Source organism: Diorhabda carinulata, chromosome 4 (assembly GCF_026250575.1).
Source record: "Diorhabda carinulata isolate Delta chromosome 4, icDioCari1.1, whole genome shotgun sequence".
In the NCBI taxonomy this organism is placed as follows: Eukaryota; Metazoa; Arthropoda; class Insecta; order Coleoptera; family Chrysomelidae; genus Diorhabda; species Diorhabda carinulata.
In genome coordinates, this window is record NC_079463.1 from 6,463,219 (window position 1) to 6,486,724 (window position 23,506).

The 23,506-nt window shown below is 32.6% G+C and overlaps 1 protein-coding gene across 1 annotated transcript in view; it reads left to right on the forward strand.

The window, feature by feature from the left end:
* Positions 1-23,506, forward strand: part of LOC130892280 (uncharacterized) — a 214,152-nt gene that overhangs the window by 170,346 nt on the left and 20,300 nt on the right. Inside the window, exon 5 of the mRNA XM_057797614.1 lies at positions 13,946-14,079. Within this exon, the coding sequence (XP_057653597.1) occupies positions 13,946-14,079 (134 nt within the window). The remainder of the gene's footprint in view (positions 1-13,945; positions 14,080-23,506) is intronic.

Genomic DNA, 23,506 nt, shown 5'->3' on the forward strand with positions numbered 1-23,506 from the left:
TGTTATAATTATTTTAATGTGTTTTTCAGATCTTTGTACGCTTGTCCATACAAAGATCTGAAAAACACATTAAAATAATTACCTTTCTGACGAGAGGAATAGAAAAGTAAATAATGTTCAAAATATTTTATTAACATTTATTTGTATAACTCTGTATTGGTTTTGTAGGGTTCACATAGACTTATCACTCTTTACTCAAGAAAAATAATTGTTAAAGTTATAGGAAACTATGAAAGTCATAATTAGAAATCAAACAGGCCAAAATACCTATTAAAATGAAAAAAGCCTAAATTTTACAGAGCCGGACCTCTAACGTTGAATGTTTTTGACGCTTTGATGTCAAAGTTTAGTATTTTCATCATTATTAACTATTTGATGATAATTCAGTGTCGAATAGTGCTAAGTCAGTTGAAAGTTTGGACATAAAGGTTTAAATGTCCAACGTCAAAAAACTATTTTGAATATGTTTGAGTGCCTATGGCGATAACATGGAGATCAGTAAGAAAATACTGTTAGATAGAAATAGATTGAACAATTAACCTCAATTCCATATTCTATTATTTACCGTGCTGTTCAAATTGGGAATGTTATAGATCATACACTAAAAGGAAAGAAAGTTATCCGGAAACTGATAAAAGTTGACGTAGATAAATAAATATGGCTGGATTGGGAATTCTGAAAATAATAACTTTAATACTCGTCGGTTAATAGGCTCAAGGGAAAACCAGTAATTATTCTTCATATTGGCAGCAGAGATCGTTTTTTTATCAAATGCATTGATCTTATCGGTTTAAAAGATTTCACAATCCTGTTTGTTTTTGTTCCTGGATAAGCTCCTACCAAACATTTCGCCAAATTCAGTCCTTGCTATAAATAACGCATCGTATCATTCCCGAGTTTAAAACAAAACTCACAGTACCATTTTCAAGAAAGATGAGATAATAACATCTATAAAAATTAGAAAGATGAATTTTCTTAAAATATTTCCAAGACAAAGCAGTTGTTTATTGATATTTTGTTTCATAGGAACTTGACAATGCTGTATGGCAAAATCGTGTTGTACACTTAATGAAGGGAAAGGATGAATGTTCTATGTTACCAATAATAACTGAACTAGAAGACTTCAGTTCTGACGAGTCTTATTTTTCAAGTAATACAAATTTAAAAATTCCACTATAACATTCTCTCTCATGTCTCATGTAATATAACTAAATTATTTCAACAATGGGATGCCGGACAAGACAGCAGAATCCTTCATTATTTATCTTTTACCTTATTTTTTGCTCCTTCAAGTGAGAATAGTACTATCATAATTCAACAGTCAGTTATCTATGACAAAAAACACATTGAAGCGGTGAATATAGTTCAACAAATATCAATTTGTAAAATTCTAAATATTTTGCAAAGAAGGGAAAGGAATAAGTGATAATAGATACGTGGTAAAAACTGAAAGTTGGAGGCACGGTCTTACATACTGATCTTGAAATAAGTTTTCATTTCACGGGCGCATTAGTTATCTCACGCTGTGGTCGCCAGGTCGGCGTTGTGATCGAGGGATAGATTATAAGCGCGTTTAGCTTAAAGGTGCCAAGTTACGTCATATATCATTATTTCTATAAGTATGCATTGTTATGATTAAAAGTAATTAATATGTAATGTGATATATAAAAGTATAGCAGCGCCATGCCCTGGTTATTTCAAACACTTACGTTGTGAGAGCCTCGCCGTTTTGTAGAAGTTTGTCTCGGTTTCAAGTCCTGTAGTTAAACCGTCGCGTCGGTATTCATAATTAAATTGAAATAATATCGGATAATATTTTTCACACAAAATATTATTTTTTATGTATATCATGATCATTTTTGATCACTAATAAATACATCGGGTTTCAAAATTTTGTTTATAACAGCAACTGTATCCTATCAACAAGTTTCGTATAGAAATTTATGTCGGAAGGGATTGTTATACGTAATTTCTACTTGCTGTTACCCAATGTAACCTCTGAATCGTTCACAATTGATGCTAGCAATTTCAACATCAGCTTCTATAATTTCAAATGTCCTAGGTGCAAGGGTACTGAAACTGCGTTTATCTTCTGAGGTGCATTCGTTCTACTTGATTGATAATGAGTCATATGATGTTTTGAACCTCTTAAGTAGCGTTTCTCACCGTTTACAATCTCTGTATCTGTATTTTTTCATCTCCACTCATCATTATATTCTCTGCCACTATTTTACAACCATCTTTCATACACAACTTATCGATTTTAACGACAATCTTAGATTTATATTCAAATGAACGTTGTAGCTTCTCTGTGTCATAACTTAAGCTGAATTGAAATCTTAATACGCAGCAACATGACCTCAAAGTGGCGGCCTGTTCACTTATATAGCGTGTGATGTATCATAATCCTCACTAAGTGTTATATATTCATGAATTACTCAACTATCCAATGGTGTAATGGAATTATTGATATAGATGATAGATTTGTAGTAGCAGAACCAAATTCTATCTATTTATGACTAACGAAGAAATTTTAAAGACATTCTCGCATCAGATATAGCTTGCGATATAGCAGCTGATAAAAAATTTAATTTTTGACGATATTGTTGAAATCAGTATCATAATAAAGATTCAATGGGACATAAAATGTGACTCAAAATAAACAATCTCGTAGCATAACTTAGAAGGAAAGCAAAAATGTGTTTATATCACTAAAAAGAAGCTTTTATGCTTCAGAGCTAGAGAAGGAATCACATATGAAGCAATTAAAAGGAAATCAAAGATTTTCTGATTAAATACTTACAGTTATTATTCAATATAATTTGTAAATTTTTTCACTGGCACGAAGAAATACTTTTGTTTCATTTATAACATTTATTTATAACATTTATAACTTCGTGGATTTGGTCCCTAGTCTGGAGTCAAACTGATTGAATTAAATTAAATTCCAAAAAACTTATTTGTAGGTAGATTTTCAATTGTAACAATTGCAGTTGACGTGTATCGTTATAGTATGAATTGTTCTGTTCCTCTGATGAATATGTAAACTTCTAAGAAAACTTATACACATATATAGGTAGGTATAAATACGTTTCCCAAAAAACTATATTATATTTTTGAGAATATCCATCATTCGAGGTTATTATTGATAGAATTCATTTGTTCGAATGATCCCAAGTTACCTCCATCGCTTGACAGGCTCATTTTCGATCTTCGATCATACGTCTCATTCTTTCAATGTTTTCATAGCAACTGAAAAACAGAAACAACCAGAAAGTGCTTCCTCACCAAACGATATCATTCCAAATTCGGTATATCAGCCAAATACTCTTGCTCGTTAAGTACCTTCATCACCAAAAGCCCGCGGTAACCATTCACTTACACGTACCTAGCAGGCACATGACAAATTCATGTGCCTGCATTCATTCTAAGATCGTATTTACCACTAGTTACTACGTATCTTGTAATTATTTAAAATTTTTTGTGTATACTGTGTTATTTGTACATCATAGCTACACTCTCTTATCAAATAAACTAAACTAATTCCCTCCATGATTTCGATTCATCCTTTGTAGTTTGATTTTGGTTAGTTCAAATAGCGTCTCTCATTTGCATTCACATACAAACGTATTTCCCATTCTGCATCCGGTTGTCCTAATCTAGTCACATATTAATAATCCTAATAATATCAAAACAACATAACTTGTGACCGATTTAATAAGTATTAGATTTCTTGTATCCATTTCTTAGCGGAAAAAATGAAATTCCATTATGTTGTCATATATAAATAGAATGAATACAATATTATGAGACAGTTTCTTCATAATACAATGATATATCGCTTATTAGCGAACGAATACTATTAAACAGACTAAGATTATTGGAGAATTCGGATCTCACGAGCAAGTAAACGAGAAATATAAGCAACCAAGCATAGGAGGTTATTGGATATCCGACGCTTCTCATTCTACACCATGAAAACGTCGACAGGCAGAGCTCAGTGGTGTAGAAAACTATTTTTTACACATGTATGATCACAATAGAATAATCAGTAGATTTCTTACTTGAATGCAATTATTGATCTAATATTCTCAATGAATTTATGTATATGGAAATCAAATACCAATCATGAAAATTAGGAATAATTGTACTGGGCATAGGATAAGATTGGATTTTTCATAGAAACAAAGTACAAAGTGCACAGTTTTTTGGGACAGAAAAGGAGTATTGCTAGTGGAGTTTCGTCCTCGTAATGAGACAATCAATGCAGCGTCTTATTGTGAGACATTGAACAATCTGCGTCGTGCAATCCAGAACAAAAGACGTGGCAAGTTGAGTAAGGGTATCGTTTTGCTGGATGTGGCCAATCGGACCAAAGATCTCATCAAATCTTTTCAATGGGAAACTCTAGACCATCCTCTCTACAGCCCTGATCTGGCGCCCTGCGACTACCATTTGTTCCTGCACTTGAAGAAACACCTGGGTGGTCAGCGTCTCCAAGTCAAAACAGTGGTTAACAAGTCAGGCGGCAGAATTTTATGAAGAGGGTATTCAAAAACTGGTCCCACGTTACGACAAGTGCCTCATTATTAACGTAAATTATGTAGAAAAGTAGATTAAGGTACAGGCTTTCATGTAAAAATAAAATTATTGCGATATCTTCACACTTCTTTTTTTAACCTAACCTAACCTAACCTAATTCCAAAACGGTACTTACTTAAAAAATATGCCTCGTATTATAAAATTGCTCAGTGAGCAGAGCTACAATAAAAGCTGAAATTATGTGCTCTAGTGTAGTGTTGGAATTCGAAAAAGTCTTACAATATCTGGTAAGTGATGGCTGCAAATCCAGTTCGTTTAGGTAACTAGTCACTAGGACAATGAAAGCTGGGATCACTAATGGGTCCAGAACCCATTATTGGTGTAGCTAAATGTGAAGCTATCGCATTTAATCGAAACCTGCTCTGGCATGAGGCAAACCAAACTAATGCTCACGCCTATCTTAATAATCAACATTTATACTTAAATAGGAGCTAAATACGACTGGTTACTGACCTTCTAATCAGACACGGTCAAATGATGCTCAAAATCTATGCTATAGGCATCACTAATGATCCAACATACTGTTGGTACATGAGAGAGGAATTAACCATAGATCACTACCACGGTGAGTGTCTGGTAGTCACACATGCATGGTTCCACCACTTGGACAAATCATATAGATGGCCTAGTGACGTTTGTAGTATTAAGTTGGGTAGGACTATTATTGTATTGTATTTTCGCCCCAACTTCAGATCATACTTAATTTTGTGTACGGAAAGGGAGATGACATAGGTATCAAATAAGTAACTGTAATCAACACTCCAGTTCAATAGTATGCGTATCGAAAAGGTGTAAATATTTTTGTATTTGTTGAGTTCAGACATAAATAGTAATAAGACGATATAGTATTGGAGTAGTTGAAGCCATTTTCTCAAAATAAAGAAGAACCACTTCAATCTATAGCTTAAACATAGAATGGTTGTGCTGTTTAGATAGTTTTTTCATATAAAGTAGAATATAAATGAATTGCATTGGAGTAATAAAAATGTGGATATATAGACAAATGATTGAAATTTCCTGGTCATTACACTAAATTAATGACTAGGTACTAACAATAGCCATTCATACTATCACTCATTCAAGTAGAAGAAAATGTATTTTCTGGACAATGTGATGAGAAGGAGTCAATTTTATCTTTTGAAACTGATTAAAGATAGAAAAATCTGAGAATCTAGAGTTGTAAGAAATAATCAAACTCTCTGACTTACAAATTTTGCATATATTCAACTATCGAAAAATCTTCTTGATGGTGATCGTCAACATTGGCTCAAGCTGACAATAAGAATGATTGATTTAATAGTGTTAATGATTAAATTAAAAAATAGGAGTGGCAGGGACCACCTTCGGAGAAATATTTGAACAAGCTAGAAATATTTGAGAGTTTATTGAATATCTAAAATCTTGCAAAAAGAAAAGACCTGAAAAATAGCGGAACGGCTTTTCTTAAACATTATGATAATATAATATACCACAAATCAATTAGACTTTAGACAATCAGATTTTTTCACCGCTTTTCATTTTTCCTCATCCTCCTAACAGTCCAGAATCAGTAACAAGCTATTTCTGGTTTTTTAGAGAACGGAAATTGTACCAAAAGTGATGCTTTTTGATATTAGTTAAAATATTGACTGAGTTGCAATAAAAAACTGAAATCTATTTTGAATGTAGCCAATTATGGTTTCAGCTTTGGAGTAAGTATATTACAATCCAAATTCTATTTTATGAATATTTTTCACTTCACTTGCAATAAAATTATTCCCGTTATTTTTTCAGTACACCGCATATAAGATATCTAAATTTTGAAGCACGTACTTTTAGATGTAACAAATCGTAGTTAATTCGAAAAATATTTCTGTCATTATAACAAAGTTACTGATAAGAAACAGTGATACAAAATTTGATTATTGAACTAAAACATCGTTAGCTTGAAACAAATAACTAGGATATAGTTGTATAGTTAGTATTTATGAGAATAGTAAAGTATTGCTTCGTTGTTTTGTCTAAATCCGCAATTTCGCGAAACAATTTTGAGAATCCTTCCGAAATTTGAAACACCGACTATAAAAATATTTATAGTTTTTCTGACTATCGAAAATTCTGTCTATTTTTGCTGTCAATTCAAACATTCTCTAGTCGCTATTCAATTCCAATCTCCCCTCTGCTCATCCAGCATTAAAGGTACTGAACCATTCAGGGTACTTCGATTCGATTCTTGGGCAGGCATCAATAACGAAGTAGGCAGATATTTTTATATAGAATGCGAAATTAAGTTATATGTAATTGCATAACTTTTACTTGTTATTTCATATTATAACAATTTGAATGAAAGACGAATTGAACGAAACGAATTGTCAAAAATATATTTTTATATGGTGTTATTTTCCAGCCAAAATTGAGATACACCAAATATTAGCGGAGGAGTTGAGCTTGGGAACGATAAAAAAACTGCACGATCCAATATGACGCAACACGTATATTTGGTGATAGATTTAAACTGGTATAACTTTAAGAACTCGAGAGCTTCCACAACTTTTTATAATACTCGCTAGAATATATAAGAGCAATATCAAAATGTTCTGGCATTCATTTGTATAGAATATACATAAATGACGTATAATTTCCGATTCAAAACATAAGAAGCGACGTTTTTTGACATAAATTGATCAAATTTCCACAGCTAATGTACAAATATTCTTTGAAACAGTTGAACATAAGAGTATATTCATCAGGAAACAAGTTGTTTAATGAAAAAAAGGTGTTTTCATGGCATCAAGATATGGTATCAGTCCTCTTTGACTTCCTTTCTAATAATAATGAAATTTGAAAATATTGTGGAATATAAAATGCTATATTGATACAATTGGAAATATAGAGAATTTTTTCTGTTTTTTATGCAGTGAAACTTTTTTTCATCAAGTTTCTTTAATTGAATATGGGAAAAAATATATGCTATTCCCGCCTTGCTGCTTTTCCATAACCTAATCTCGACGGGATACCATTATTGACGACACTCCTTTTGCCAAGACGGAATATACTAGAACTTATTTAATGGAAAATGAAATGGAAACTTCCTGCTGCGGCGTTTCCGATGATCAGACGGTGAATTGCCTCCGACAATATTCTTGAGTGTCATAAAAGCATATTTTTATCAGTTCATAATATCCTGAAATTATATATTCAATGGTAAATAGATTACTTTATATCCTGAGAGTTTGTGACATCCAAATATGTGATAATTTTATTAAAAAATCATATTTTTTTCGGCTACTGTGTTCACACAACCCATTTGTTTTTTAAATTTTTTCCTGATCATTGTATTGAATATGACACCCTGTATAATATTTCTCACGCAATAAGTGATTTTTAAACACATAATCAACGAAAATGACATATGCGACAATATTGTCACATAATTTAAACAGATTTTATAGTTTGTTTAATTTAAATCAATTCAATATATAAAACAGCACAAAAATATTTCATCACCCCTTGGCTTCAGAGTTTTCTTCAGATTGTTAGTTCCATATTCTTCATTAAATTTCTCTATTTGATCTCGTCCTGTGCATCTTCTTCTAATCATTCTTTAGCAAACTTTCCTATACCTGCCATCACCACTCCTATCCATTTCTCCATTCAATGCTTCCAGAAATTGGAAAAAGGCTTACCCAAATAGGGAACCTAAATATAAATAATGGATGAAAACACATCGAGGAAACCATTAAGAAAGCAGCAGATAAAATAATACCAAACAAAAACAAAAAATTAATAGAGGGAATGTTTTAACGAAGAATGTAAGAAAGAAATGAAACAGGGAAAAATATTGAATAGAAAATGCTTAAAAAAAGGTGCTGATGAAGATGAGAGACAGCACAAAATGCAAAGAAAAATAACGGAGAAGATATGCAGAGCACAAAAGAAATGGGGAACAGGACGTAATGCATTGAATGCATTGTAAATAAAGAAGTGAAGAACTTTTATCCATAATATAAAAAGGTAACGTAACGAAAGATGAAGACGAAACTCTGAGAAGGTGGAAGGAGTTAAATACAGAAATTGATCCAATGTGGCAAAAAAAAGAGAAATTACCAACACCAACTAAAGAAGAAGCTGCAAAAATGATACTATACCAATAAACGGCAAATGCCTTCGAAACAAATAAATTTATTCGGAATTTATAAATTATAGAGGTGATGATGAAAATAAAATCAATATTTTATTAATGGTATATAGGAAAATAAGATAATACCAGAGGATTGAGCAACTGCGATGATTGTGCTAATGAACAAAAAAGGGGAAAAGGATAACTGTACAAATGACCGAGGAACTGCACTTTTGGACTCAGCGTATAACATAATGGCAAAAGAAATAATATGGAGAAGCGCCCTGCTGGGAGAATATCAGCGAGGATTTCGACCCGAATTATCAGTAACACAGAATATATTTACTCTTAAGCAGATACAGAAAATGAAGACGAATAAAACTGCAAGTTTTTTGACGTCCGAAAGGCATACGTTACTGATACAAGAAAAAAGTGAAGACCCGAAAGTACCAATTAAACATAATACTAGAATGGATAGTCCGAAGAAGCGGAATAAACACGACGGGAAAACTAAAATCATTAACAACACAGTTGTTAGCCTATGCGGATGAAGAGATAATCTACTCAACATGTGAAAGAGACTCCATAGAAATGGCAGAAATATCAAACCTAAGAGTAAACGAAGAGAAATCCGAGTTCATTAGAATGACGTTTCTTAAAACGAATGAAAAATTTTTGTAGAAGTAGAATTACATTCGCAATGAAATAATTGAATTCAAGCAAGTCAATAGTTACCTCAAGGATACAAACAGGCAGGTACAATAAACAAGATACTTATCTCCAAGAACTTATTCCAAAAAACTAAGCTACATCCCTATCAGACAGCCATCAGACCGATATTACTTTAAACAAGAAATTAGTTAAATTATAAAATCCAGAAGACTAGAATAGCTGGGACACAGAAAGAATGCCGGAATAGAGAACGGCGAAGAAAATGACCGATATAAATATGACATAAACACGAAAAAATGGAGAAATGGTATACAGAGGCATAAAGAGATCTAATGGACAGGGGAGTTCGGAACTAGAAGTCGAAAACAAGAAATAGAAAAGAATAGAAGAAAAATATTACCACTTTATGGGCCTAAATTACCAGTGTGTAGCACAATATAAATAGTTCATGAATTAGAGCATTTGTTAACGTTATATTATATAACACTAATGGGGTTTATAAATGTTTTAAATAAGAAACTGGTTATGATTTTAAGCTTCTAAATATTACGATGGATGTCTGATAACCTTCCATGAAAACATGAATGGCACGTCCTTAAGCGATTTAAATTTTTCATGGAGCTAATTTTCATATCTATATATCAACATTACCTGATGGCTCCAAAGAAGACGCTGCGTTCGATATTTCTATAAATTAAGAGAAGCCACCTTTTGCGCTAACCCGAAATTTAAATGAAGAATAATGCGAAAACGTCGATCTAGTTTTAGAAATTTATTCAAAGTCGCCAAGAAAAGAAAATCTCTCTCAAATTTACTTCGGGAGATGAAATGTGGTCTTTTTCCATCCGGATAAATTACGCGAGTTTCGGGAATAAATCAAATTCCATTTTTTTCTCATATATTTGTTCGTAAAATATTTGACGGACGTTGTAAATCCAACTTTTTTCATTTGAAAATGATTTCGCATTTCGAGAATATTTCCATCAAATATTGTGTTCGTAATATTTTATATTAAAAAAAATTCTCCATTAGCGTACTGAAAGAAATGGTGATATCTTGTATAAATGAATATTAGAATTAGCCTACACTCCACAACAAAAAATCGTGTCTTCTATGACTATCTTTACTTAAGAGGGTGACGCTATATATTTTTAGATACAAAACCACTTAAAAATTTTATGGGAAAATGGTTCCATTTATGTTCATCATCATTTATCTTCTTGAAAACTATTGAAAACTGAATGATTAGCTTCATCTATCTCAGGCTCTTTCGTGAAACGTTGACTACGTAAATGTTGTAGGAGAAACAAATAATCAAAAATAACACGTGGACTAATCAGGTTGATAGGGTGGATGATATATCATTATATATTTTTTAACGCTCCCTGTGCAACAAAGGGCACCTGTCTGAATCTTGGATAATCGTAACATCTGATTTTTTTCATCACTTAGCAATATCCATTCTTCTAAATCCATTCTACCAGCAAAAGACAGTAGCGCGTTGCAACTGTTCAAGTTTTTGAAATTATAGCAGATTTCAGTGCGCAACTATAGTTTAATGGCATCTGAAAATATACAGAGCGGCACTAATACATCAGGTGATTTAGAATGATTTTCAAAATATTACATAGAACTGCATAGGTAATAGAACGGGTTAAATAAGTTCGATTTGATATATGACTAAATAGATTTGGTCTTAACATCGAGAAGTGACTTTTATATCGACTTTCCTTTCATATATCCCTCGTATTATGTATTTACTAGGTGAAAAATTGAGACAAATATGGATTCCAAATTACGAACGTACCCTATCAATAATCTCATCGAGTGAATTTAAATTGGCTATAGACACTCTGTGGAATTGCCCATTTGCCCACTGTGAAATGAGGCTCGTCTCTATATAAATGAATGATTGAGGAGGTTTAGCAGCGAAACACAATTGTCTATTTAGAGCTTATTTCCCCTTCCTATAGAGATGTTCATAGCATTTGCGACAATCCATAAATTAATGGCTATTAATCATGATAATAACCACACAAATTATGTTTGATGATTTGCTATGTTCATGTCCATATATTATCGTTTTTATTATCATTCAGCGTTGAATTATTATTATTGTTTTTAGTTAAATTTACTATGATATAGGGTTCATAGAAACAGAAACTATTTGTTCATTATCAATACAATACCAATAGAGTTATGACACGAGGGCTGCTACCTAAGTTTTGAGATGTAGAAAAACGTTGAACTTGCAATTGATTCTTGATCTGTGGAAATAAGAAGAAATCCTTGAGTGCCAAACAAGGACTGTACAACGGATGATGATTCTGCGATTGGTTTCTCTAAGTTTTGCGAACACTTCTGGCAAAATGCTGGTATACCATTGAGAATTCACCGTTCTATGTTGGTTTAATTGAAGAGCTGCATAATGTTATTCTGAGTTATTCTGAAAAAATGGCCCATCATTTGCTTCGAAGTGCTTGCGAGTGGAATTAATGCGTGAATCTTACGGTTTGTCACATGATGATCTTGCGATATCAGTTCACGCCCAGCATCGATGTTTTTTGGTACAAAAACCGACCTTCACAAAATTAGTCCTGTAGCGAAGTGCGACCACGATTGATTTCAGAAATCCAGCGAAACACGGTGGCTAGAGATCAAAAGTTGAAGCTGGTGGAAAAAAAATCTGATTTTGTCAAAAAAATCGAATTTCACAAAAATGTACTCGATTTATCTTAATTTTGTAACACAAAAATGATTTTATCACGCTGATTTCTACCATTCCTCTTTTTTATTAGATCAGTACAACTGTAAGGCTATAAGTCTTGGAAATTCTTGTAGCGCAACTATTGGTGAACTCATGGATTGCAATAGGAATTAATTTTTGGAATATCTCATTTTCTTGGGTAATACTTTGTAGCAATGACAATAATCATTATTTCGTAAATATTCAGCGGTAATTATAACAATTACTGAGTTACAGCTTCACTAAGTAGGGTGTGTCGGAAGTATATGAACAAATATTGGAAATATAATGATAAACGGAATAGAACAACAGTCTCAACGAGGGTTCAGGAAAGGGAAAAACATACATGACCATATCTTCACAATAAAACAAGTTATAGAGAAAACTAGGAGCATAAATGTAAAAATAATTCATAGGTCTAGAAAAACCTTTCGGCTAAATACTCAGGGAAGAACTACATAACGAAAACATACCACAAAAACTTATTCAAGAAGAAAATAAGGTAGTCAATTTCGATCTGAACGATATTACACTAGCTGCAGATACTAAGAAGTAGAAATAGTAGAAAAATACTAAGGAGGAAATGAAGAAAAAGAAATGAATATTTCGATACATAGTACATCTAAAGCATTATACAATATTGAGAATAAGTTTTATTATTAATTGAATTGGCAGAGATTAGCGTTTAACACCGATTCTTAAATTTGGCTGCGAAAGATAGAGAGTTTCAAAAGCAGCAAAAATTGAGTGCTTTAAAAAAGCCACGGTAGTAACGGAAATAGACAAAATACGAAATCAGCATAAGAGGAAGAGGCCAAGCCTACTAAAAAAGTTTAACCTACAAAATTAAAATGATAAGGCTACTTAAGAAGGGAGCAAGAGAAGTGAAGAAAGATGTAGTGTCAAGAAAATACAAGAAAAAGCTAAAGCAGCAATGATATATTATTGAATCATGATGCTTACAAAAGTATCACAATCGTATTACAAATTTGTCATCACACAAAAGGCGCAGGGACGTCAAATCGTTGACTATGAACCAAATATCAATCGATGGCTGTATCAAATGTTTAATACGCTCATGAATCACAAATTGAGCTGCATTTTTTTATTTTAATTTGATAGGGAAAATATAAATCTCATCAAATTACTACACATTTATCGCACCGAATCATCCATAAACCCCACTGGTTATCAATTTCCAATCAAGTTCCAATTTTCCCACGCTTCATCGCGAATTTTATATTGAGATAGCATTATCTCCAAATAATCAACGTCGTCAGTATATGGGTTTACCATAAACTGAGCTGTGGTTAAGCTTATTATCCTGATTATGATCGTAATGAAAATTAGGCACGACCATCTCGATTCTCTCCGTAGTGAGGCACATACATATACATGTACATGTAGTTGCTGCTCGTGACAGCTGTCACACTCGAAGAGACAAAGCTCCGGAGGTGTGATAATAGAGAAGTGAGATCTAAATTGATGTCGATATTGAACTAAAACTTAACTACATGAGATGAGTACTTTTTTGTGTTATATCAGGAAGACTATATTTTAACTGGAGACTATCAGTTTTGCAATTCAATTCATTAGAAGCTATTCAAATTCAGTTTCATTTGTTAACAACATCCAAAATAGTTTGAATCATCAACTTTAATACATTATACCAATTTTCCCCAATCAAATCGTTTTCGCGAGAGATTACTAATACTCTTAGTGTCACAATCAATTAATAGTTGTAACATTAAACAGTTAATCAACTTCTGACAATAGTTGATAATTCTGACAAAACAAGTTCACTATAACTCAATTTTTTATTACAGCTATACCGAAGGCGAACCCAAAAATCGACGGGTTAGTGAAATCGTACGCAGAAGGTGATAACTTTTCCGTGAAATGCACATCGGATTATGCAGATCCCGAGCCAATTCTTGCTTGGAAAATAAATGGAAACGATGTAAGTATTACCATTTATTTTGAATAAAATGTACGTAAATATATACCCGAAAACGAGAAAGATTCGCTGTCATAAATATCACCAAAATATGGGATGCGGTTAAATCACATGAGTGTAGTGAAAATACTCTTTCTAACAGAACGTAAATTTGTACGCTCCACTTCATTTGTCGCACATATACTACTGTAAGTAATTATGGATGATTTTTGATAGAAGGGATTTTAAATCAATAAAATATTTGTTTTCGAGTGAAAAGTCATTAGATTTATAATATAACCAAATTGGAGCGCTACTAAATTAAACCTGAATATATACATTACGCGAGTATTAGAATCGAGAACGACGAAGAGGTAATACAATAATCCATTTCATTCCATTAACTACTTAAAACTCATACATTAAAGTAATACGATAACGTCACAATGGAGCGAAGGCCGCCGTAAAACTTTGGCGTCGTTTGAAATGCGTTCGCTGCAATGCCTGGTGGTCGATTGATTCAATTAACACTAAGATCGAAAGCTAGAGCTCTTGTGATGTCACGAAACAATTTGCGAAATAAAGGGACGTAGATACGTGATTTTTACAGAAACGTGCTACGTTAAGAAGATTGTAAAAGAGAGGTAATTTAGAATTTCCAGAAGGAGGCTACTTGGTATCGGGGAAACGGTAGAAAGACGAAAAATGTCATGAATAAAAGTGTACCTGTATTATGTACGCGTATTTACAAAAATCCGGCTGGAAAACGTTGTAAGAATCGAACTTGTCGTTCTAAACACCGAAGATCTTGCTACTGCTGGTTTTAATGTGCTTATGCTGGTGCATCATCCTCTGCAAGGAATTTCATCAGCTGTAGTTAGTTTTCGATGAGCTGCTGCTCCTGATTTGAAGCTGCTGCTGGTAATCGTCCGTTTTGTAAGTGGATAGTCACATCATTGTTTTCTGGTCACCTCTCATTTACCGTGTAAGTCGGTTTGATGATAAAAGTTTTCTCTCCCCCATCAAGTAGATAACGACTTCGAATACTGCAGGAAATCATAAGATCCTATGCGTATTCAACAAAATGAGGTTGGTGATCTCTCTTCTCTTCACAGACTAGAATATTTGTCCACATATCATACAGGAGAATGAAACTTAGCACAGTATTTTTTATCTGATGAAAATTTTGGCTTCTCTTTATTGATAACAGTAAAGTCTCAAGTACTACTACATAAAAGAAATAAATATGCTGCCGTTTCGATTGCTCTCTCAACTTATATGAAACAAGAATATGAGATTATGTCAATATTCTCACGGAATAACGAATGGCTAGAATACCTACATCGATTTAAAATAGTTAATTATTAATTGAGCGACCAGAGTGGTTATACTAAATACCCATGTTTCATTTGTGACTGGTACAGTTGAGTCAAATCACGTGGACCCAAAAAAATTGGCCTATCAGAGATGCTCTTGTTTTTGGAAAAAGAAATATTGCGAATAAAATTTCGATTCTGAGAGAAGAAATCACTTTTCCAGCATTACATCTGAAAATAGTGCTGATGAAGCAATTTTTTAAGTCTCTTGACAAAAACGATCAATGTTGTTAGTTTATTACATAGAAATTCCATAGTCTAAGGTCTGAAAAGCTAAAAGCAGGCATCTTCAATGGATGTCAAATACATCAATCAATGAAAGATACCACTAAATTTGAGACTTACATGAATGATATGGGAAGCTAGCATGGAAATCTTTGTAGCATCTGCACAACATTTCCTTCTCGAGGACCTGGATCAATTCCAACAAAATTTAGTCGAACAAAGTGAAGAACAAGAGGGACGCAAAAAATAATAAAAGTAATAAAAACAATGAACAAGAAAGATGGGATACTAACATTATGGTATCATACAAGAAAATCTTTCAAAAGACAGTTTCTTGATGATTATTGCCATTTTTGTATCTTCATAGAAGACAGGCTCTATATACCGCCTAAATGATTGTAGACAAGTGTTACATAAGCTGACAACACAGACGTTCGGATCCGTTGTTAAAGTATGGGTCCCATTCATCTATGAGCACAACAAATATCAGATATTGACCATATCAGTTCATGGATATGGAATAAAATGAAGTTATGAAGACCTTGTAACCAAACACCTAACTATTATGACTTATTTTGGATTATTTATATGAGCTTGAATAAGTATTCTGTATAATCTTATATTTTGGACGAAAATACTTTTTTTATCACCATGGAGGCTGGTCTGGCGAATAATTCAACCGTGAAGTTAGTTACGACAAAATCAGCAAAACAAACTTGTTTATTACAACTTTTCCTTGGTGGAAATACTGCGAAAAGTTGATTTAGGAGGAGCTCGAAATGAAACGAGATCATTTACGGGTAGAATAATTATACCTCAAAAGAAAATTGTAATAAATTCGTTCTGAAGAGAAACTAAGTGTTGAGAACAATTAATATTTCTCCGAAATGGATGTACTTGTAAAAGTTACCCAAAGAAATTAAACCTTCTCGCAATTTCGTGATTTCCATTTTACCTGAATCGCTACAGACATTCTGAATAGTTTAACTTGAACTAGAACTTTGAAAATCATCAATCTCACTTATTGAGACAGTTCTTATTGAGTCAGTAATTTTACAATTGTCACAACCTGGTTAGAAGCTATATCAAAACAAACAAAACAGGCAGCGGTTGAAGTATAAATGGAGAGAAAAACAATGGGAAAACAAAAGCGTCTCGATATCAATATACTCCAAGATAAGAGCACGAATTTAAATTTAATGTTTTACTTTTCTGAAAGATTTACAAATGGTTTCTATTGTGATGATATTTTAATATGACAATCGGGGAGGTCAAGGCCAGGTAACTCACAATACTAAACTATCAAAAATATATTTTTCTTATTCGTTCTGTCGAAACCTTCTCGAATACAAACGGAAAATGATTGGGTTGGAAACAATTTTCGTTCCGTTTATAAAATCATCATACAGTTGCCATTATAACTATTATGCTGATTTTAATCACATTTTTGGAGTAATCACATGTACAAAAAAGGTACATAGCCCATCAGAAAAATCAGTTTCTACTTTCAAATTTCAATCACACACTTACAATGATTCTAGGGATGACAAAACTAATATTGGTTCAACTACACACGATAGCTGGATTTTATCTGTATGTTTGGAGCTAATTAAGAATATTATTATTAGTCTCTCATCATTATCAGCCTCTTGATTTCATAAGAAATTTTCTATAGCAGTAACAGAACATTTTGAAGCTTCTGCTTTCAATTCACCCAATGAATGTATGGAATAGTTATCTTTTAACAAAAATCTTACATATGGACTACCGAAAATACCAGCTCCATTCAAGAATTCAAGTTGTATCAAAACAAGGTTTACGTTTTGATATGTCTAGTCTAATTTGGTAAAACAAGAATGAACAATAGGTACAGGAAGTTAATCCTCTAAAGAAATTCAAACATCACTTGAAGATGATTATAAATAATTACGTCAGTTATTAGATATTTAAGGTATCTTAAGATAAACACGAAGATGTTAACACATTTGAATACTAGGTAGGAGTGTAGGAGTTTAGGAGCCTTTTAGCAGACGATAAATCAGGTTTATGTGATTTTCCTCTAATTCCCACCTCTCCATTTTCTCTAGCTGGACCCTTATCTGTTTGATTCTAAATATGCAGCGCTTCTCGGGACGCTGAGCTCAACCATACTTTTGGTGGTCTGTCTAGTGGTCTCCGTGTGTTTACTTTCTGGTTTTTATCAATATGGTTGCTAGAATTCTTTCATATAATCTTTCTTACCTCGAGATTGTTCTCTAATTTAGCTCAAAAGATACTAAATTCTTAGTTCTTATTCAATATCCCGACTTCTTTTTCATATTTAATGATGACTTCTCTTCATACTTACTCTCTCAATTATCCGATGGCTCTTGTTACTTTTATCACTTGCAATCCTCTATTAAAGTCTTCTCCCTTGATTATGTTATTGCCTACAGCTAGATCATGTCTAATCGGATCTTTGACTATAACTTTTGATTCGGTTATATTAGTTTAATTTTCCCTCAAACTGTACTACAATACTAGAGACCACAAAAATAATAGTCATCAACGTGGTTTGTACATTCTGATTGTATCAGTGGTACGATAAACTTACGATGGCTTCGTTTACAGCTTGTCCTTAGATGCTCACCATACTATTTGCACACAATAATCAAACCCACTGTTATGAGTTCTTGCTTTATATTCACCATAAACATATTTGATTCATTCAAACAACATCTTCTGGATGAATTATTGGAGTAAAAAACAAAATTAATTAAATACGATGACATTAAGTATCATAAAATAAATTTTTATAGTAAAGTCCGCAATTATATATTTCAACGTAGCTTCATTGTTTTCATGAATTCGAATTCTTAGGTAGGTCAGAAAAGATTGTTTTCAAATCTATAATTAATCATAATCTATGTTCACTGATAAATTTCATTGAATAGGTAAAAATTAATATTCAGTTAGAGTCAAATATAATTCCTCCTGTAGTTAATGGAATTGCTTTCAAGCATACACACAAAAATATGTCGATGGATGAATCTGCCGTTTATATGAGTTGCATTAACTGTCATAAAAAATTTAAAATACAACAATAAATGTGAAAATATTTGTGAGAGACTAGATTATTTCGATTTGTGGGGGAATAACAACTTTCGATACTTTCTATAATCAAACCAACTTTATCGTCTGCTTCTAAGTCATTCACCCACATTAGCATTACTACAATCGTTTTTTTAAGCATTATGAATAAGTAAATCGTAAATGTCTTGTTTTGATTTACTATGTTAGTAAAAATGATTGGAAATCCATTACCCTATGAAAACAAATTTATTGATTCAAAGAAAATTTGCTATTTCACCCTCAATATTGACAATGATTTGTATAATTTTATTACATAATTACAAAACTAAAATTCATTATACTTCAGAATATAACACCTCTGTTTGAATATGTACTTCAGAGTTCTAATTTGATTTCATCGTAAACAATAGGAACGGAATATTATCCAGTTAATCTAGTAAATCTGAGGCAACTAAAGATTTTCCAAGCATGGAACATTTCATCCTGCTTCTACCAATTGCGCAATTAGTGAATTAATCGAGCGGAAGACCTTCTATACAAGTGAATATGTACTTTAATTGACTATTTTACGAATACAGGAAACAAGAGATATATTTTAAAACAAAATAAACTCAGTATTATTTTTATGTGTACAGAAGAAATTGTTTTCAATACATTCTATTCATTTGTAAGTGACCGAATATTGGATGGATGTGTGTCAAGAACATAAATATTCATGGGAGAAGAGCAATATCAATGTTAAACTGCGATTTATGGGACAAGCACGTATCCAAAAGCTATAAGCACCGAATATACAACACAGTTATAAATAGTATTGTTTTCTTCGGTAGCGAAGTATTGAAGCTATAGAAATTGATGTTTGTGACTCATCGCAGGTATTTCAAGATAAGAAAAAAAAACTAATAACTAAAATAATACGGTGATAAAATAAAATCTTCATTGTAATCCAGCGGAAGCACCATAAGGGGCAAAAAAGAGCAGGTACTAGAAAAGGATCTCTGGCTGGAGGGATATGAACATCATTAGGATGAATATATGGAGTAATATTTGCAAGACTGAGCCATACTGTAATCGTTTTATCCAAAAGATATGAATAAGTTTTGTCAGGAACTTAGCAGACTCTAATCAGTTGGCCAATCATCATCTCCGGCAAGGATATGCAGCAGCAGATAATGGAATTGAGAATGGATTTTATACTGTAGTAAACTGGATTGAGCTTTGTATATATCAACATCAAGAGGTATAGGTAGTTTCAAATTAATGGAGGTAATTTTTCTACAAGGTTTCATTAGTTTGTTTTAGTTTGAACGCGATTTTTGCCCAAATTGGATTGATCTTCATATATTAAGCATTAATGCGTACCATCATCATTGCCAGTTTATAGGGATGGATATTCACTCGATTTATTGAATACAGAATAGAGAATTATGCATACGACGGCTGCCACTTAAGTTTTGAGATATGGTAGCACTGATGTGTCAAATATGACATTGCCATCATAAAGATTAGAATTTTTAATGGTGAACGTACTCAGAACGTTTTTGTCATACGTAGGAACCCTCGTAGAAATTATACAAGATCTTGAGAGTTACTGAAGAATTTAACACTACGACTCTTTGAAGTCAAACTGATAGATTCTAATCGAAATATTTGAAGATATCGACGGATATACTGTATAAACACCTTACTACAACTATACTAATAGTTATGGGATTAGTTTCTAGGACTTGTCTGGGAAAATTATTGAATTTTAATGTCACCAACTTAATCTCTCTTTCGATAACTATTTTTATCTGCATTTACCAAAGTATGAGAGGATTAATAGTAATATGGCGGATCACCTCTTGAATTATTGAAAAAGCATCAAAACCCCATTTGCCTACGAAATTCATCTACTGATATTTTTAATAACATAGTTCCGAAATGTCTTTATTTTGAAATGAATAAATATCATCGGAGAATTATCATCGTAAATGAATCATAGAAACGGTATTGAAAGTTTCTGTGATGTATATTTTATGACTTTACATTTATGTATACTCCTTCAGAAGTGAAACCAAATTTACGTTATAAAAAATTTCAGCGAGTGTAATTGAGGTGCATCCAATAGAACCAATCATTTTTTGGTCCATTTACATGTTTACCAAATGTGTGACCGCTGTTGATATAAGTGCCCACGAAATCCGGTACAAAGTAATGGATGGTGTTCGAGAATTGCACAAAAACCGCAGCAGTATATTCTTCTCCGTCGGTATTGATTCGGGTAACCATGAACACAATCATATTGTTGACATATTCCACAGCTTGAGAGATTACAATGGATTTAAACTTATGTAAACTATGTAATTGAAAATTTTCATGAGCAAAGTGTCCCTTGATTATGCTTTTGAAGATTAGCTAGGTTTGAGATGGATTAAACTTTAATCAATAGTTTCAATATAAAATGTACGTTGACTACAGTCCCTGAGGTCAGTTTGGGTCTCTTTCCAATTAATATATGGTATCCTCCATTTGGCGGGAGTATTATTGAGCGTTTTCAAATTAGTTTGAAATAATAAATACTTGTAATTCAATTTGGGACATTCATTAATAAACACTTTGTGTTCATTGCTGTAAGGATTTCTCTTTTTAAGAGTACATGTACAGAAGATGGCCACAAATAATATATGATAATGCTAGAATTGAGGCGGACACTAACCATTTATTAATGGTCACCGGAACGAAAGATTAGGAATAGAGAACAAATAAACGAAGGTAAATGAATTAAAAGAGAGCAAAAATGCAGAAAAAAAAAACAACAGAGTTTACGGAGCCTTTCAAAAAAGAATAAAGCAAACTAAGACTAAACAACAGGTAGATATAGGAATAAACAACTTTCTTACAAGAATACTACGAGATGTGTTTTGTTGATCTTATCCTAGCCCACCATAGTAACATTTTTAGTGGAAATCACGTAGATGCTACCAACGGAACAAGTTGAGAGTGTATCACCACTAGTGGCTACCACGTAGCTACCACTTTTTGGGTGGCCAACACGTTCTAGGAACTGGCTGGAATATGGCAGTGTATGTCTTTATGTGACATAACTAAATACTGCTCATTGTAATTGAAATAGTGATTTTGATTGAGGGACGTTAAGAATTTGGAAGTTGAATACACCCATAAGTGATTGAATCAAATCAAAATCACATTCTGATCACTCTAACTTCCATTTGAATATATTGAGACCGTAAAGTTACATTTCAAAGTTGATGAAACGTGGTTCTCACTGTGAATATTATGAAGTGGTCTTCACAATAAAGTTATGAAATTTATGGTATTCAAGCTCTTTTGTCTAAGTTCCTGTATACATCACTTCTGATGCTGCTTGGGCGACGAGGTGGATCTTGCACTCATCAGTTCTTGCAGGACTTTTTTCCCTCTATCACGATCATTTACCTCGTATACCCAGAGAGACATTTTTGATGAAGATCGAGGGTAGCTTACTTTATTATATATCATATGTTCGTTTCTGAACAGTCTAGAACATTTATATTATTATTATTTATACGTATAAAATAGCTATCGGTAAAACTAATTGATGGATTCAATTTTCGAAAAAAAAATAATATACAAACTGTTGATTTTATTACTAATTCCAGACTCATATTGAACAATGTCTGTATCTTTTAATTTACAGTCCACAGAATACTAATGACTAAGTTGCTGCTATTGTGAAATAAAAAGTGGCAAAACCATGTTAATTGATACATTTCGAGAAAATAATGATGTATACGGATACCCATAGTAATTTACTGTTTAATTTGTGTGTGTCCATTAATTAACAAATAGTTTTGTTTTATCTCGTATTTATCAACGTAAATAGTAACAATATACTAATTAATTTGTCGCAAATAGGAAATAGGTTAATTTGTTAGCTAGGTTTGTTTAATAGAAGTTGAAATCGGTATTCTATCATATGAAAAAAGTATTCTGATATATAATATCAAAACTCTATATAATTACATGCATTCAAATAGATCGAAAATATATATCTTTGATGAGTCAAAAGCTCCTAGCATTTCCTGAAATAATAACTGGTGGAATTGTGAAAAAATGAGAACATAGAATCACACTAAATTTGAATTAATAAACGGAAAGTTGAAAATAGTACTAAATATTCATATATTTCCAAGAACACTCAACGTATGATATATAAAAATCTACTAGATACCTTACAAGATCACCGTAGTAAGAGACTGGAATATTATAGGCTATTTAAAAGTGGAAATGAGTCAGTTAGTTACGAAGAATGATTGTGAATCCTTTGACCAAAAAAAAATGCAGAAAATGGACAAACTTGTTTGGTATAATTTTATTATTCGAAAGCTTATGTAGATGATATGCAAGAGAGACTGATGAATGTCAAATTTTGAAAAAAAAAAATGAGTAAAATTTCACTTCAATTTGCGAGGAAGTAACAAATAGTTCCCCTGCTGATCCGGATTTCCTTATTCAAACTGTTACAGTCTTATGACTCTGAAAAGGAACTGGATTGAAACATTTGAGAAGAAAGAAGCCTGAAAATTACAACAACAGCTTTCTGTATATCAGGACAATGCTTCCTGTCTCAACTTGCTTTTGATACATGAGTATTTGGTCATTAAAAGTATTTACATCCACCTATCTCACCAGATTTAGTTCAAGTTACTTCTGACTTTTCCATGTTTAGGAACTTTCTGATTTTTGACAGCAGTGCTGAATCCTTCTAGCCATAAGTATTAAAACAAGTGCACTAC